At 38.4% G+C, this 18,196-nt stretch overlaps 1 protein-coding gene and 1 pseudogene across 2 annotated transcripts in view; one reads left to right on the forward strand and one right to left on the reverse strand.

The window, feature by feature from the left end:
* The window catches only part of BAZ1B (bromodomain adjacent to zinc finger domain 1B), a 65,267-nt gene that overhangs the window by 28,241 nt on the left and 18,830 nt on the right, over positions 1–18,196 (forward strand). For both annotated transcript variants that reach the window (XR_003793089.1, XM_029220163.1), the window contains exons 7-11: positions 6,920–8,621; positions 12,469–12,607; positions 13,106–13,239; positions 15,335–15,440; positions 16,381–16,479. Coding sequence is in view for 1 of the 2 variants with exons in the window: in XM_029220163.1 (XP_029075996.1) it covers positions 6,920–8,621; positions 12,469–12,607; positions 13,106–13,239; positions 15,335–15,440; positions 16,381–16,479 (2,180 nt within the window). In the remaining variant the exon portion in view is untranslated. The remainder of the gene's footprint in view (positions 1–6,919; positions 8,622–12,468; positions 12,608–13,105; positions 13,240–15,334; positions 15,441–16,380; positions 16,480–18,196) is intronic.
* Positions 1,744–2,125, reverse strand: LOC114894024 (annotated as a pseudogene).

The raw sequence follows: 18,196 nt of genomic DNA on the forward strand, positions 1-18,196 counted from the left end.
AATAAAGTAAAATAATGCATCGAACATCAGAGTTGATCACATGTGATCTGCCTGTCCCAGAGGCAGTGGGTTTGAGCTTACTTTGGCAGCAGGTACATTGAAATGGGAACCAAAAGCAATAGGTTAAAATTTTTTTCTTTGGTTTTTGTAGAATTTAATGTTCTGCTAGGCTGCTGAATACAACTACTGTAGAGAGAGATGAGGTCTGGAGAGAGGAAGCAAGTTGTGAGTAATAGTTTTAGGAAAGGACCAACTAGGAGAGCTTAGGTGGGAAAGAGGAAAATTATTTAGAAATGTAGAATTTTGGAGTGTTATCTGAGTAGGGCCTAGTGTGATGATGGGGGTGTGCTTGTGGTCTTGTAGAACCTTAGAATATAAATTACTTGAGATTAAAAGCTATCTTACTCATTTTATATCCTGTGATGTTTAGCATAGGTATAATATGTACATGGCTAGTGAATTCATTTCTTTAAGAAGTTCCATTCTGTTCGTTGAGGAGAAAAATGCAACTGACCGTTGAGTTTAGGGGTGAATATTTTGTAGGCCTAATGACTTGGAGGAATAATTTACAAGGCAGTTGGATGATAAAAATAATTGTCATCTAACATGAAATCAGCCATCTTAGCTCATTTCCGTATTCTAATACATGGCAGCTCTAGTGTTTTGTTAGTCTGTCCATAATGTTTTGCCTTTTTTTTTTTTTTTTTTAATAGCTGTGCCACGTGGCATGCAGGATCTTAGTTCCCGAATCAGGGATCGAACCTGTGTCACCAGCAGTGGAAGCTTAGAGTCCTAACCACTGGACCACTAGGGAATTCCCTATCCATGTTTTGAACTCTTATTTTGGAGTGGTATATCCTAGTAAGGAAGCATTTGGTTAGAGACGTAACAAGAAAAATAACACTTTTTAAGACATTTGGAATCCTAAAATAATTTGGATTGATTTAATATGATTCTGAATACATTTTAAAAACATTTTATTTTGAAATAATTTCATATAGAAAAGGTGACAAATACTATAAAGAATTTCTCTGTACTCTTCAAGTAGATTCCTCAAATTTTAACATTTACCACATTTGTTTTATAATTTTCTCTGTTTTTTAAAAAATTTGTTTTGATTTGACTTTTTGGTCATTTCAATTTATTATTTACTGCCCTCCAAGTTCTGGATTAGGAGCTATTGAGCAGATGATTTTTTTTAAATTAATTAATTAATTAATTTGGCTGCATTGGGTCTTAGTTGGGGGATCTTTGTTGCGGCATGCAGGATCTTTCGTTGAGGTGTGTGGGCTCTTTGTTGTGGTGTGCGGGCTTCTCTCTAGTTGTGGTGTGTGAGCTCCAGAGCACGGGCTCAGTAGTTGCAGTGCACAGGTTTCTCTAGTTGCAGTGTGTGGGCTCAGTAGTTGTGGCACGCAGGCTCTCTAATTGTGGCGCAGGCTTAGTTGCCCCACGGCATGTGGGATCTTAGTTCCCCGACCAGGGATTGATCCCACGTCACCTGCATTGGAAGGCGGATTCTTAACCACTGGACCACCAGGGGAGTCCCTATTACCTTTTTCTCTTTATACACATTATTTTTTTCTGAGCTGATGGTAGTAGGTTATAAGACAGGATGCCCTTTTACAAAATACTTGAATATGTGTTTCCTAAAAGACAAGGATATTTTCTATAATAACTATAGTACAGTGATCAAAATCAAGAAATTAACATGAAAACGATACTGTTATCTGATCTGTAGTTTTTTTTAAAGTAAACGTAATCTCAAGATTTTATTATCTTCATAATAAAACAAAATATGAAGCTTAGAACTGGATCACTTGGCTCTTTCTCTTCTTACGTCCTCCCGGCTCAAAATGCTTGCTTCTCTTAATAGCCAGCATTCTCTTAGATCTGCAGTTGGGCTCAATGCATTCAAGCCTCAGCAAAATCTTCTTTGTGGTTTTATTTAGCCTTTTTCTGGAAAACCAGCTTAGTCTGTCCACCATAGCCACTCTCCTTCCTGTCATAACATTCCTTTCCTTGGAGAATACAGAGAATCCTTGCGCTTCTTGTACTGTATCACTTTGTGGGCAGGTTTGCAACACTAATTACAGAAAGTCCAGCAGGTTTTAGGAATGGTTACCATGTATGCGAGAGCACTGTCGGCGTGGAAAGAAGTGATTTACAGTTTTTACTCAAATTTTGCCAATTGTCACATTAACATCCTTTTAGCCAAACATATTTTGTTTTGGCCCTAATAGGATACAGGGTAGTATCATGTATTACATTTACTTGTTATGTCTCTGTAGTCTTCTCTAATCTGGATTAGTCCCTCAGTTTTCCTTTGTCTTTTAAAAACCTTGATAATTTTAAGAATACAAACCAATTATTTAGTATAATGCTCCTCAATTTAAGTTTATTTCCTCATGCTTAGTAATACCCCAGAACTGATGTTGTATTCTTCTCAGTGAATCATTTCAGAAGGCACATGGTGTAATTTTGTCTCATTACTAATGATACTAATTATTATACATTTTAAAAGATGTTTCTTATCTCTCCTAATAACTGATGTTTCAAGTAAGTGTTTATAGTCTTAAGATTTTTCTTTGAATAAATTTTGGTGCTTGAAGTTTGTTTATGAATTAGACACTAGAGCAACAGTACTTTTTCCCCAAAAATTATTTATTTATTTATTTTGGCTGCGTCGGGTCTTAGTTGCAGCACGCAGCATCTTTGTTGAGGCATACGGGATCTTGTGTTGCGGCACGGGCTCTTCGTTGTGTGTGGGCTTCTCTCTAGTCGTGGCGTGCAGGTTTTTTCTCTTCTCTAGTTGTGGTGCATGGGTTCCAGAGTGCGTGGGCTCTGTTTGAGGCACGCAAGCTCAGTAGTTGAGGCACACGAGCTTAGTTGCCCCGTGGCCTGTGGGATCTTAGTTCCTTGATCAAACTCACATTTCCTGCACTGTAAGGTGGATTCTTTACCACTGGACCACCAGGGAAGTGCCATAGAGCAGTAGTACTTTTAAAAATAAATTACATTAATTTCAAAGCACTTAAAAATATTGTATAGTAACACATTTCACAGATTTGCTGATAAAGGCATCTAGAGATTGAGACAAGCACACTATATGAATGTTGCCTTAAAACTCCTAACATCGTTCCTGGGGTGAATGAGAAGAGTGGAATAGAATCAGAATATAGATTGCCAGAGTTTTCTAGTTTAGGGTTCTGACTGCTTACTAGTAAGTTAAGTTTAGCATCTGAATGAGCTGCTGTAAATATTAAGTTTCTTCATTTTTATCTTATTAGATTTCCTTATTTGTGGTGGTGGTTCGTTCCAGGTGACAGGGAACAAGTATGGAACTGTATACACTATTTTTCTTATAGCCTCTCGTGTTGCTAATACATACATAAATATTTTTCCCTGTTTAGCAGTTAAGAAGGGCCTTTTCCAAAAAACTATAATACTGCTAATCCAGATGCCCATTCTTTTCTCCTTCTCTATGCACTACTCTGGTAGATTACTTATGCTGAATGGGGGACAGGGGAGACCCTTAGCACATAAGTGGTTTTATACTTTTTCAGATTCCCCCTGAGTCCAGCCATGCCGGCTCCCATTGGCTGTGACTGCCCAGCATGCCCTATGCTGAGATGATCCAGTTACTGAAGGACTGCTCACGCGGGGAGCCGGCCTTTTGGGAGGGGGTTGGGTGAGTTAATTTCTTTCATTTTTAAGAAAAAAAATTAATGTGGTGTGGCTTGGCAAAAAAACACACCTTATAGATAAAAATGGGCTGCTGGACCATCTCATGGCTAAGCCATCCCAGCTCTTTCTTGCATTATTTCTGCATAATAGAGTGCTTCTAAATAGAAGAAATTTATGCTAAAGTTGAGTGACTTTTTAAATAGAAAGAAATGTAATCAGGAAATTAAGAAGTGGCCCAATTATAATAGACCTTATAATAGACCCTATTAGATAATTATTTAAAATGGTAAAAATGAAACATAGTCTCACACTAAGCTCCTTTTTAGTGATAAATTTTATTTTAGAATGACTTTAGAGATAATCTCTTATCCTGCTCACTAGAAAAAGTATCAGTCCATTATGTCTGTACTCTGAAGATTTTCCAAGGCTAGCTGAAGTGGATGATTAACTTTTGGAAGGCACATATTTGTCTTTAATTCCTGCCAGGGTAGTTTTGGGTCTTATTCGTGATTTGTAGGGTGGTCTCTGAAATATTGTCCTCTCTGGAGTTTTGGTAATATTACTGCCAACAAGAAGAATGGAATCATACATAAGTTATCTTTGCTTATTCTTTTTAACATTTTAAAATATAGTTCTGGGGAACTAGAACTGAGAAATTCTTGCCTCTGGGGAAAGTGTCCCCTGAGTCACAGATAATGTTTATGTTCTATAAACTATGAAACCTCTTTGTCAGCCCATACTGAGGATGATAATTGAGGAACAAAACATCCCGTTTTGGTCAGGGAACAAAAACAGCCAGCTGGAGGAACAGTAACCTGCAATTGCCTGTAGTTCTTAAAAGGCAGATTGGCCTTTAAAGTTAGAGAACTTAGCCAGAAGAAGGATTTGTTAAGTATAGCCACTCATTCATTGCAGACCATATTTCTACCTCTTGTGCTGCTTAGGTTCTATGAGTTTGTTTCTCTGATGATTATATCCTTAATGTTTAAATCTTATTTGGCATTGTAGTACAACTTATTAAATTTTATTGTACCTGTTTTGTTTACTTCAGCAGGAGCATAGGTGTTCTTCTGTAGCACCTCTGAGATTTATTTCACCATAGCTGTTTCTCTGTTGCCTTTTTAAAGGGGTCCTAATTTCATATTCGATAGTCTTCAGCTGTTTCCTGGCCTGTAGTCTCATCTCACACTAGCCTGTCTTATCCACTGCCTCCAGACTGCTTCTTTGCAAGTTAGTCCTTTCCACTCAGAAACTTAAACTCAGCAGTCTCTGAGTGCCTTTTATGTGCTTAGCTGCTTTTGGTAATAGAAGTCAAGTATTCTAGGGGTTATCTAGTCTTTCTCCTAATCACTTGAAACAAAAAAATTTTTTTTTTGAATTGGCTATACTTTTTCATTGCTTGGCTATTATTTCATGTAGTATGTGTTTTAACTGCCAGGCTTTTTTTCTTTGTAATTATATTTTAAAGCATCAAATCAACAGTGTTTTTGGTTTTGTTTTAATGCACATTTAAACAGAAACAATGGCAGGTTGACTGGGTTCTAACCTATTAACTAATTCTGTATAATGGGGATAAGGTGGAGATTTTAGGAGATAGGAAAAGATGTATATCCACGAGAGTGAGAAGGTAAATGGACTAAGGGAATATATTGTGATTACTGAGTGGCATTCAGGATCCATCTGAGGTACCTGATTATGAATTTAAAATAAGTCCACACACTGTCATTGTGTCTTTTATTCTAGTCATGTTTAAGCTTAACAAGTGCAGGCTAGGAGTAACTTGATATAATAGAGCAAGAGAGACAAGGGAACTGTAGGTTTATGCAAGGTTGATTGGAATGACTGTCTGTGGAACTTAACCTGAGTTAAGAAGGACAAAGAAGTGAGATTGGTGAAAACGTGATAGAATTAACTGATTTAAGGGTCCTGCTGGGATTGAAGGATTGCAGAGTTGGGGTACTAAAGGGAGTGGATTTGAAAGATGTGAGGGGATGATCAAGAGAGAATTGTGTGAGTTTGAGAACTTATGGGGCTTGTAGGTTTTTTTAAAATAAATTTATTTATTATTTGTTTGTTTATTTTTGGCTGTGTTGGGTCTTCATTGCTGCGCACAGGCTTTCTCTAGTTGCGCCGAATGGGGGCTACTCTTCATTGCAGTGTGCAGGCTTCTCATTGCAGTGGCTTCTCTTGTTGTGGAACGTGGGCTCTAGGTGTGTGGGTTTCAGTAATTGTGGCGCATGGGCTCAGTAGTTGTGGCTCGCAGGCTCTAGAGCCCAGGCTCAGTAGTTGTGACGCACAGGCTTAGTTGCTTTGCGGCATGTGGGATCTTCCCGGATCAGGGCTCGCACCCATGTCCCCTGCATTGGCAGGAGGATTCTTAACCACTGCGCCACCAGGGAAGTCCTATGGGGCTTGTAGTTTATAATGTATTCGTGGGAAAGAGTTCTTGAGGTGTGGGGCGAGGACAGAGAGGAGGTTAAGGAGCCAGGATCAGGAGGGCTCCTTATTTGTGAGCAGTGTTTTGTTGTCGTTAGTATACTTACTGATACTCTTAATAAGAAAATATGCTTCTGAATTTAAACAAAAATACTTAAATGGTGTACTTTCTACCATTCTAAACATAGAATACCCCTAGTTGTACCAAAGGTTTAAAGGATAAAAATACAATCCTGTCTCAAGAGCAATAATTTTAAAATTCCTCAGATGTTGACATTATCTAGATGAAGTATCCTTAGTCTGGGACCCATGGACTCTGAAATTGTATGCATGATTTTTATATGTTTCTGGGGAAAGAGTTCATAGATTTCATTAAGGTATTTAAGAACTGCTAATCTATATATAAGAAGGAAACTAGTTATATAGCAAAAAATGCCTCATATTGGAGTATAGATTTTTTTTTGGCCACATCGCACGACATGCTGGATCTTAGTTCCCCGACCAGGGATTGAACCCATGCCCCCTGCAGTGGAAGCATGGAGTTGTAACCACTGGACCGCCGGGGAAGTCCCGGAGTATAGATTTTTAAGTCTGAGTATCAAGAGAATTTTGTGTTGATATGGCTAAAACATTAGCTAACATTCATGGCTTTGTTTTTTTCAGGGACAGAGTGTCTATGAAGAGAAATGAATATGTAGCTTTACCTGAATAGATGGGGAAGAGGGCCTTTAGGATGCTTAAATATTGCTTCTTTAAATTAGTTTTTAAAACTATTTTTGCTCCTGTTCTTAAATTCTAGTACATGACTCTCAACCCCTCTACTAAGAGGAAGAATACTGGATCTCCAGACAGGAAGCCCTCAAAGAAATCCAAGACAGACAACTCTTCTCTCAGTTCACCACTAAATCCTAAGTTATGGTGTCATGTACACTTGAAGAAATCCTTGAATGGCTCACCACTCAAAGTGAAGAACTCAAAGAATTCCAAATCTCCAGAAGAGCATCTGGAGGAAGTGATGAAGATGATGTCGCCCAACAAGCTACATGCTAACTTTCACATTCCTAAGAAAGGCCCACCTGGCAAGAAATCAGGGAAGCATAGTGACAAACCTTTGAAAGCAAAGGGCAGAAGCAAAGGCATCCTGAATGGACAGAAATCCACAGGGAATTCCAAGTCTCCCAAAAAGGGCTTGAAGACTCCTAAAACCAAAATGAAGCAGATGACTTTGTTGGACATGGCCAAAGGCACTCAGAAGGTGACACGAGCCCCGAGGAATTCTGGGGGCACACCTAGGTCCTCTAGTAAACCTCATAAACATCTGCCTCCTGCTGCCCTCCACCTTATCGCCTACTACAAAGAAAACAAAGACAGGGAGGACAAGAAGAGTGCCCTGTCCTGTGTTATCTCCAAAACAGCTCGTCTCCTCTCTAGTGAAGATAGAGCTCGTCTCCCAGAAGAATTGCGAAGTATTGTTCAAAAACGCTTTGAGCTTCTAGAGCACAAAAAGAGATGGGCTTCTATGTCTGAAGAGCAGCGCAAAGAATATTTGAAAAAGAAACGAGAGGAGCTGAAAGAAAAGTTGAAGGAGAAAGCCAAGGAACGGAGAGAGAAAGAAATGCTCGAGAAACTAGAGAAACAGAAGCGGTACGAGGACCAAGAGTTAACTGGCAAAAACCTTCCAACATTTAAATTGGTGGATACCCCTGAAGGGCTGCCCAATACACTCTTTGGGGATGTGGCCATGGTGGTGGAGTTCTTGAGCTGTTATTCTGGGTTACTCTTACCAGATGCTCAGTATCCTATTACTGCTGTGTCCCTTATGGAAGCCTTGAGTGCAGAAAAGGGTGGCTTTTTATACCTGAATAGAGTGTTGGTCATCCTCTTACAGACCTTGTTACAAGATGAAATAGCAGAAGACTATGGTGAATTGGGAATGAAGCTGTCAGAAATCCCTCTGACTCTGCATTCTGTTTCAGAGCTGGTTCGGCTCTGCTTGCGCAAATCTGACATTCAGGAAGAAAGTGAGGGCTCAGACACAGATGACAACAAAGATTCAGCACCATTTGAAGACAATGAGGTACAAGATGAGTTCCTAGAAAAGCTGGAGACCTCTGAATTTTTTGAGCTAACATCAGAGGAGAAACTGCAGATCTTGACAGCACTCTGCCACCGGATTCTCATGACATACTCAGTGCAGGACCACATGGAAACCAGGCAGCAGATGTCTGCAGAGTTATGGAAGGAACGGCTTGCTGTATTGAAGGAAGAAAATGATAAGAAGAGAGCAGAGAAACAGAAACGGAAAGAAATGGAAGCCAGAAATAAAGAAAATGGAAAAGAGGAGAATGGGTTAGGCAAAGCTGATAGGAAAAAAGAAGTCGTGAAGTTTGAGCCCCAGGTAGATATGGAAGCTGAAGACATGATCAGTGCCGTGAAGAGCAGACGGCTGCTTGCCATTCAGGCTAAGAAGGAGCGGGAAATTCAGGAGAGAGAAATGAAAGGTAAAATCTTGTGTTGAGAGAAAAGGGGAAGCCCTTTAGAAGATAGTAGAAGGAAGGAAATTACTGAGGTAATGGTAGCGTCTTCGTTTGTCACAACTATTTAGTTATTTCTGTGTGTAATAACCCGACCCTTCTAGGTATGTTAGATTCTAGCAGGAGTGTTCAGCCTGGCATTCTGCAGTTAATGATAGTTTGACTTGGATTAGTGTGATGTTGGCATCTTTTCTGGCTTAGTAAAGGACCAAATCCACAAAGAGACATAGTGGAAATAACATATGACCTGGGAATGGACTGACTTGGGTACCTGCGACTTAGCTATAGTTCTTTGAGCAAGTTGCTTATCCACGCCGCAGTTTCCTCATATGCTTAAGATTGTCATAACAAATGAATGACAAGGTATTTGAAGCCCTCAGCACAGTTGCCAACTCAGATATTAATCTTTCCCTTATTAAGATGTAAGGAAATAAAAATTTGGGGCTTTCATAGCACCATTAAGTCTGAACTTTTTAAAAAACAGCTTTATTAAGAAATAATTCACATACTATACTATTCATCCACGTTTATTGTACAGTTCATTGTTTTTTAATATATTCACAGATATGTGCAACCTTTATCATGGTCAATTTTAGAACATTTTCATCACCTCAAAAAGAAACCCCATGCCCTTTAGCTATACCCATCCTCCCCAGCCCTAAGCAATCACCGTCCACTGCTGTATCTCTCTATTTGCCTATTATGATACATCATATCAGTGGAGCTGTATAATAAGTATGTAGTCTTTTGTGACTGGCTTCTTTCACTTACCATGTTTTCAAGGTTCAGGCTGTAGCATGTCTCAGTACTTAATTCCTTTTTATGGCTGAATATTATTCCATTGTTTGGATATGTCACATTTTGTTTTTATCCATTTATCAGTTGATGAACGTTTGGTGTGGTTTAATCATTTTTGGCTATTATGAATAATGCTGCTACAAGCATTGGTGTACAAGTTTTTGTGTGGACATATGTTTTCATTTCTCATGGGTATATATACCTAGGGATGGATCTGCTGGATCATATGGTAACTATTTTTAACTGAGGAAGTCCTAGACTGTTTTTCACAGTGGCTGCACAATTTTACATTCCTACCAGTAGTAAATGAGGGTTGTAATTTCTCCACTTGTCTGCATCTTTGCCAAAGCTTGTTATTCTATGATTCTGATTGTAGCGATTCTAGTGATTGTGAATTGGTATCTCATTGTGGTTTTGATATGCATTTCCTTGATGACTAATGATGTCATCTTCTCTTGTGCCTATTTGTCTTTTGTATATCTTCTTTGGGGGATATTAATTCAGATCTTTTGCCCATTTTCAAATTGGGTTATTTGTCTTTTTTTGTTTTGTTTTGTTTTGTTTTTGTGGTACACGGGCCTCTCACTGTTGTAGCCTCTCCCGTTGCGGAGCACAGGCTCCGGACGCGCAGGCCCAGCGGCCATGGCTCACGGGCCCAGCCGCTCCGCGGCATGTGGGATCTTCCCGGACTGGGGCACGAGCCCGCGTCCCCTGCATTGGCAGGCAGATTCTTAACCACTGCGCCACCAGGGAAGCCCCTTTCTTTTTATTATTGAATTACAAGGGGTCTTTATATAGTCTAGATACAAATCCCTTAAGATACATGATCCAAAAACATTTTCGCCCATTTTGTGTGTTTGTTGTCTTTTTACTTTTTCTTTTTTTTTGCGGTATGCGGGCCTCTCACTGTTGTGGCCTCTCCCGTTGTGGAGCACAGGCTACGGACACGCAGGCTCAGCGGCCATGGCTCATGGGTCTAGCCGCTCCGCGGCATGTGGGACCTTCCCGGACCGGGGCACAAACCCATGTCCCCTACATCGGCAGGCAGACTCTCAACAACTGCACCACCAGGGAAGCCCCTTTTTACTTTCTTGATGGTGTCCATTGAAGCACAAATTTTTAAAATTTTGATGACATCCAATTTATTATTTCTTTTTCTTTGGTTGGTTGTGGTTTTGGTGTCAAATCCAAGAATCTGCTGCCAAATCCAAGGTCATGAAGATTTACTCCTGTGTATTCTAAAAGTCTTAAGAGTTTTAGCTCTTATATTTAGGTCTTTGATTCATTTTGAATTAATTTGACTATAGACACATCAACTTATTTCTGGCTATGTGTGTCTTTACACCAATACCACAGTGTCTTTAATAGAATTGAGAAGCCAGAAATAAGTTGATTATTGATATAGAGAAACAAGAAACAGAATATTATAAATATATAATATAATTATATATATATTTAAATTTTATTTATTTATTTGGCTGCGTCGGGTCTTAGTTGTGGTACGTGGGATCTTCATTGTGTTGCTCTGGCTTCTCTAGTAGTGGCACTCGGGCTTCTCTCTAATTGTGGCACATGGGCTCTAGAGCGCATGGGCTCAGTAGTTGCGGCACGCCGGCCTAGTCGCCCTGTGGCATGTGGGATCTTAGTTCCCCAACCAGGGATTGAACCCGCGTCTCCTGCATTGGAAGGTGAATTCTTAACCACTGGACCACCAGGGAAGTCCCTGTAATGTAATTATAAAATATGTAATAAATATCAATACTTTGCCAAGGATAGTATTTGAATTAGAGTTCAGGTCTTTTGATGTCTAGCTCAGTGCTGTAACCTCTGGAACTAAATTTGGTCTTTTTTTTTTTGATGACTTTCCCTAGATTGTTTTTTGTTTGTTTGTAGTTGCAAGAGAAGGAGCTTTTCCTTTATTGTGATTTGGCCATTACTCTTTTTGTCATTGACCTTTGTACTGATTTCTACTGTAATCATTGTTTCAAACGTACAACTCTATTCAGGCTAGAAAACCATTTATTAAAAGTAACAAATACCATACCGTTCTGTTTTGGTTTTTGTCCACACTGTGCAGCTTGCGAGATTGTAGTTACTTGACCAGGGATTGAACCTGGGCCCACAGCAGTGAAAGCACTGAGTCCTAACCACTGAACTGTCAGGGAATTCCCCCATATTGGTTTGTAAATAGATGAAATTTGACTTAAATTTTTAAGTAACATCTTTAGACTGATGCATTTTCCAGATTCTCGCTACATTGTGGATGTTGTCATCAGTAGAGTACCAGCAGTAAAATTGCTGGCATTGTAAATAGCAGTGCCCTTTACTTACAGTATCAAAATTTGTGACAGTTGTGGAAAAACTTAAAGATTCCTGGGTGTCTTTCATTATTGAGGGAAATTTCTATCTGGGTAGAATAAACTTATTAAATGAATGATCAGAAATAGATTAAAACTGTTTTTTTCATCATTAACAGTAGCAACTTGCTGAATAACTCAAAGAATAGTATTAAAGAGGCAATAATTACTGTTATCTGCTGATGCTTCCGTGCCCTTGCTTTCTCACTCCTTTTTCTAAATTCCTCAGGACTGAAATATGTTTTATTTTGAAATAGCTATTTTGGTTTTATTCATCCTGATCATTTTGAGGATCCTGTGGCTGGTCCTGTCAGAAAATGTTTCAGTTAATTCCGTTTAAGGACTATTTTAACTTTACATTTAAAATTAATTATCAATAAAATAAAATTAATTTATTATAAAACTAATAAGTTAAATTTTGGAGAGAAAAGATTTTGCACTGAGTTGATGGCTGAGACATCACCAAAATTCAAAGAACATAGAAGGATCAGATAGAAATTGCTGCCTTACACATTATTTCTTATAACAGTTTAGAATTAGGAGAAGGAAACTAAGATTTCTACTTAATACCAGGCACATTTCACTCCATATCTTATTTAAATTTGTAAGAGTAAAATTTACTAGGAAAAAACTTAATTGATTCATTTTATCTTTAACAGTGAAACTAGAACGTGAAGCTGAAGAAGAACGAATACGAAAGCACAAAGCAGCTGCTGAGAAGGCTTTCCAGGAAGGAATTGCTAAAGCAAAACTAGTCATGCGTAGGACTCCAATTGGTACAGATCGAAACCATAATAGGTGAGTTATTAAACTTAATTTTTATCATCTTTTAGGGCTGCTATATTGTTGCTAGTTTGTACTAAGACTAGACAAGCTTCCCTGTTCGTGGATATTGGAAACAGAATTGCTCATCACACATTTATTTGAATATTTACTGTGCCAAATGCTAGGGTTATGAAGTTAAAGACATGACCCTGTCCTCAAAGATACCACAGATATGAAGCTTAAATTATGGTGATAGGAGAAATGTAATCCTAATAGAAGTCTTTAAAAATGGTAAGATATTTTAAATGCATACATTGTGTGGAACCTAAAGTAGTGAAATATTAGAAGTTATAAAAATTACAGATATTAAATGAATCTCAAATTCCCAAAATTTTAGTATTCTGTGCTTTACTTTAGGATTTGTATCTGCTGAATGTTCAGTGATATTCTGTAATCATCTTCCTCAACAATGAAGCCATCCTGTGCTCATGATCTTTCACTAACACATTAATATGTGGTTGTGATTTGTAGATACTGGCTCTTCTCAGATGAAGTTCCAGGTTTGTTCATTGAGAAAGGCTGGGTACACGACAGCATTGACTACAGATTCAGCCATCACCGAAAAGACCATGCAGACTCTCCTGATGAGGATTACTGTCCCCGTAGTATGTATATCTATTAGTTAGTTTACCCTGCTCAAGTAGGGTCAATATTAAGACTGTCTTTCCTCTGTCACTTTTTTTCACTTTCTAAATTTCTTTATTGCCTTCTTAGGTAGATTTATTTGAGTGAGGTGGGAAGATGTGAAATGCATAGCAGAAGGAAGGAAACTTAACATTTGATTATCAACTTTGTTCCAGGCATAGCGTGAAAAGATAAAGAACTTGAATATTAGGATATTTGGGTATTAGATTTATACAAGTAGTTTTCAAACTTTGTTCCTTTGAAGTCTCTTTGTAGGCACTTCAAGGGCTGGAATTGAGGTAAGGGGCCAAGAAGGTGGTTATGTGTCTTTTTCCTCCACTTTAAAAATTCATTTATTTAATATTTATGGAGCATCTCTTATTTGCCAACCAATTTTTCATGTGCTGTGATACAAGATGGCAAACAAGACATAAAAGGTTCTGAATGTCAATTAACTAAAATTCTAGTGAGGATAAACACAGCAAATATGTAACTAGAAATAAGTGACCCTTAAACACAGCAAATATGTTACTAGAAATAAGTGACTGAGAAGGGTCATAAGGGGCACTGATAATGTTCTTCTTCTTGACTTGGGTTCTGGTTACATGAGTATGTTCAGTTTGTAAAATAGAAAAGTGTACTTTTCTAAATATAGATATTTGTGTGTATATATTCTTTCTTGACCTATACATAGATGTGCGTGTGTGTGTGTGTGTTTGTGTATATATATTTCTTTTTTCCCCCCAAGAAAAAATTAAAAGAAAAAATTTTAATTTAAAAATACCAGATGGTTAGGTTAGATCAAGTTTTCTCAGCCTCACTGTTGTTGACATTTTGGGCCAGATAATTCTTTGTAGTGGGGGGTTGTCCTGTGTGTTGTAAGTTATTTAGCATCCCTGGCCTCTACCCACTGGATGCCATTAGTGACAACCAGATGTCACCAGATATTGCCACATGTTCTCTAGGAGGCAGCATGGCTTTCTGTTGCGAACCATTGCGTTAGATGATACATAAGGTTCTTTCCAGCTGTACTTTATATAACCTAATGAAAATTGCTTCTCAAAAAGTAGTTTTCTTTCATTTTAGAGAAACTCATAACCCAAACTTTTAAACTCACAGAATCATTAAATAAGGAAATTAGTATATAGCCCAAAACTTCAAATTTAAGGCATTTTCTTGTTGAATTATGTTATTTGTTAGATTGTAGTACTTAGTAGAAAAGTCTGGTTTTGGTAGACTTTGTAAATAACCAGGTGAGGGCAGTAAATACGAAGTTAGGATCTTCAGACTTGAGAGAGATTCCAGTGGGATGAAGGACTGTGATTTTATGTGTCTCAGAAGCTTAATGGATATTTTCAGAAATCAGGTCCACACAGTTACAGCTCTCAGGAGAAGGCTGGCATCTACATCTCTTCACTTCTAGAGCATCCTGGTGGATGTTGTTCCTTCATGTTTTCTAGTTCCAGCATGGCAGAGTTTCTTCAGAATTACCTGACTGAAAAGACTAAACAAGGTTATGTGTTAGTATTGCAGGGAAGATGCTGCAGGTTAAAGGGGAGAGAAGGGGAGTAGGGGAGAGAACCAATTGTAGAATTAGGTAAGGCCTCAAATACAGGCTTAAGATCTATCTATAGTAATGTCATATATTAGTATACAGGAGATGGTTTACAAAAAAGCTAATCATATTTGACATTTGAAGCCTCCAGGGGTAAGTTTGTAGTAGTTTATATATTTCAGTTGTGTCTACTTCACCACAGATGCCTTTGTGCTAAGCATCACGTACAAGGAACAGATTATTTATTTGCTCTGAGACATTTAGTCATCTCTCTCCATTCTATTGCAATAACTTGTAATAGTCTTAAACTTTGCCTGTTCAGCTGTATAGAGAGCAACTGTCTCAGATGATGTGCTGTATGTAAGATGTTTAAGAGAAATTAGCATCTATTATACCTGTGGATATATTTAAGAGGCAGCATATGTGTTATTGGTTGTTGAATTTGCACTGTGTACTGCTTAGGTTTGAAACTAGGAATTGAGTACGTACTATATTCAGCCTAATGTATAAATTTTTCTTAGGTAAGAAAGCAAACCTAGGCAAAAATGTAAGCATGAACACACAACATGGACCAGCTACAGAAATTGCTGTAGAGACCACTATACCCAAACAGGGACAGAATCTATGGTAATGTGAGCATTCATCTGGTTGCTCTTTCTTTTTCTTTTTCAATGTTAAGAAAATAATTTATATAGTGAAACCCAGTGAGTTAGTGATTATCTATTAAGAGCATTTTGTGTGATTTTGATTTCTTGGATCTGTAAGCTCATTGCTTTAAAAGCAGACTTGATTTTTTTTATAAGAATATATCTGTTTGTTTTAAGGTTTAGAATTTTATTTTTTCCTTGTAATGTAACTTTGTATATTATATGATAGATCTTACATAGCATTGGAAATGCCTTTCAGTCTGCTTGGCAATAGAAGTATTTAGGATTTTCATCTTTATTAAAGAAAAGGAATTGTAAATATAGCCATTAATCTTCCTTTGTGTCTATCCTGCTTTTAGGCAGGGAGCTAGGTTTTGAGAGGGTCCCTTCTACTTTTGTGATCGCATTAACTGCTTTAGCTGTGATCACCTTTAGTTTAATGACCTTTTGTCTTTTATTTTTTGATATAACTTTACTCTGTGAAAGGGATATGGACAAGTGTGCCTATTTACTTTGTAAAATTTCTCTCATATTACTTTTTATTTATTTATGTGTTTGTTTGTTTGCTTATTTATTTATTTGGGCCTGCTCTGAGCGGTATGTGGGATCTTATCTTAGTTCCCCGACCAGGGATCGAACCCATGCCCCCTGAAGTGGAAGCCCGGAGCCTTAACCACTGGACCGCCAGGGAAGTCCCCTCATATTAAGTTTTAGTAGGAAACATTGGCTCCAGTGTCCTAAGATAAAGTTAACATTAGGTCTCATGGAAACAGTAAATTGTTCTACTTCTGAGCAAGGTTGGAATTCTGCTTTCCCAACTCCCACCACCAATCCTAGATCCCTTTCTTAATGTTTGATTCTTCCCTTTTTTTTCAGAGTTAACAGGGGGTTTTTTTGGTTTTGTTTTTTTGCCCCTACAGGTTTTTATGTGATAGTCAAAAGGAACTGGATGAGTTGCTAAACTGCCTTCACCCTCAGGGAATAAGAGAAAGTCAGCTTAAAGAGAGACTAGAGAAGAGGTAAGGGTTTTCATCTCGCTCCTCATATCTCCTCTTCAGCATTAGATATTATACATACCTTAGGGGTTTTTTTTTTTGTTGTTGTTTATCCATAAAAGCTTAAGTAAAAATTTTAAAAGTCTGTAACTCTTTTATGTTCTTGTTGTTTGGTATTTTCTTTTAAAATATTTATTTATTTTGGCTCCGCGGGGTCTTAGTTGCAGCACGTGGGATCTTCGCTGTGGCTTGTTTAGTTGTGGTATGCAGGATCTTTAGTTGTGTCATGCAGGCTTCTTAGAACTAAGTGGCATGCGTGTAGGATCTAGTTCCCCGACCAGGGATCGAACCTGGACCCCCTGCATTGGGAGCATGGAGTCTTACCCACTGGACCACCAGGGAAGTCCCGTTGTTTGATATTTTCTGGACACCTCATGCTTGTTTGGAAAAGTATGCTTTTAAACGATGTATATACAAGATAGCAGGATTATTCATTGACTAACACGCCATACACCAGACTGAGAGCCTGATTGTAGTTAGGCAGCCTTGTAAGTGCAGTTCCACATTGGTTGGTATTCAGAAGTATTCTGTCGGTATCCAGAGTAGCACCAAAAATGAAAACAACCTAAATATTCATCAGCTGATGAATGGATAAACAAAATGTGATATATCCATAAATTCAGCCATAAAAAGGAACAAAGTAATGAAATATCCTAGAAAGTGGGCAGACATTTTGCTTGCTGAGTCAAAGAAGCCAGACATAGAAAGGCCACATATTGTGTGATTTCATTTATATGAGACATCCACAATAGGCAAATTTTTTTTTTTTTGGCCGTACGCGGGCCTCTCACTGTTGTGCTGTCTCCCGTTGCGGAGCACAGGCTCCGGACGCGCAGGCCCAGCGGCCATGGCCCACGGGCCCAGCCGCTCCGCGACATGTGGGCTCCTCCCAGACCGGGGCACGAACCCGCGTCCCCCGCATTGGCAGGCAGACCCTCAACCACTGTGCCACCAGGGAAGCCCCACAATAGGCAAATTTATAGTCAGAAAATAGATTAGTGGTTGCCAGGGGATGAGGGACGGGGAGAATTGAGAGTGACTGCTAACCCTTATGGGATTTCTTTATGGAGTGATGAAAATGTTTTGGAATTAGGTAGTTTTGATGCTTCTAAAATGTGAAAACCACTGAACATATAGGTTTTAAAATGGTGAGTTTAATGTTATGTGAATTATATCTCCAAGAGAAACCACACACAAAAAAACCTGCCTACAAAAGTAGCATCAATATCAGTGCCGTCTAGATTTGCTAGTGTCCCTCCTGTTCTAGCAGTTGTTTCTGTCAAAACTGGGATAGGTTTTGCCTTAAGGCCACCTTTAATATCTGCATGCTTTCATGCTGGAATTTAGGTTTAATTGAGGAGAGAAGGAAAATACTGTTCAGTACATACTCTGCAATTTTGAGACACTTTTGAGAGTGATAATGGGTACATCATTGGTTTTGGTCCACTGCTTAATGTATAAATGAATTAAAATTGTATTCAGAATCGTCCTGTCTTGATAACACTTAGATCAAAGAAGAAAATAAAGGGGAAATTATGTGGTAGAAGGCAGTGAAAGCAGAATCCTTTATAAGAACACCAGTGAGACGCAATGTATAGTCAGAGGAAAATAATATTAAAACTCCTTATTATTAAGCATGAAAAGGGAACTTAGTACTCAACTTCGATGACCTTGAACATTA

Source organism: Monodon monoceros, unplaced genomic scaffold (assembly GCF_005190385.1).
Source record: "Monodon monoceros isolate NGI ecotype Baffin Bay Population unplaced genomic scaffold, NGI_Narwhal_1 Super_Scaffold_13, whole genome shotgun sequence".
Lineage (NCBI taxonomy): Eukaryota > Metazoa > Chordata > Mammalia > Artiodactyla > Monodontidae > Monodon > Monodon monoceros.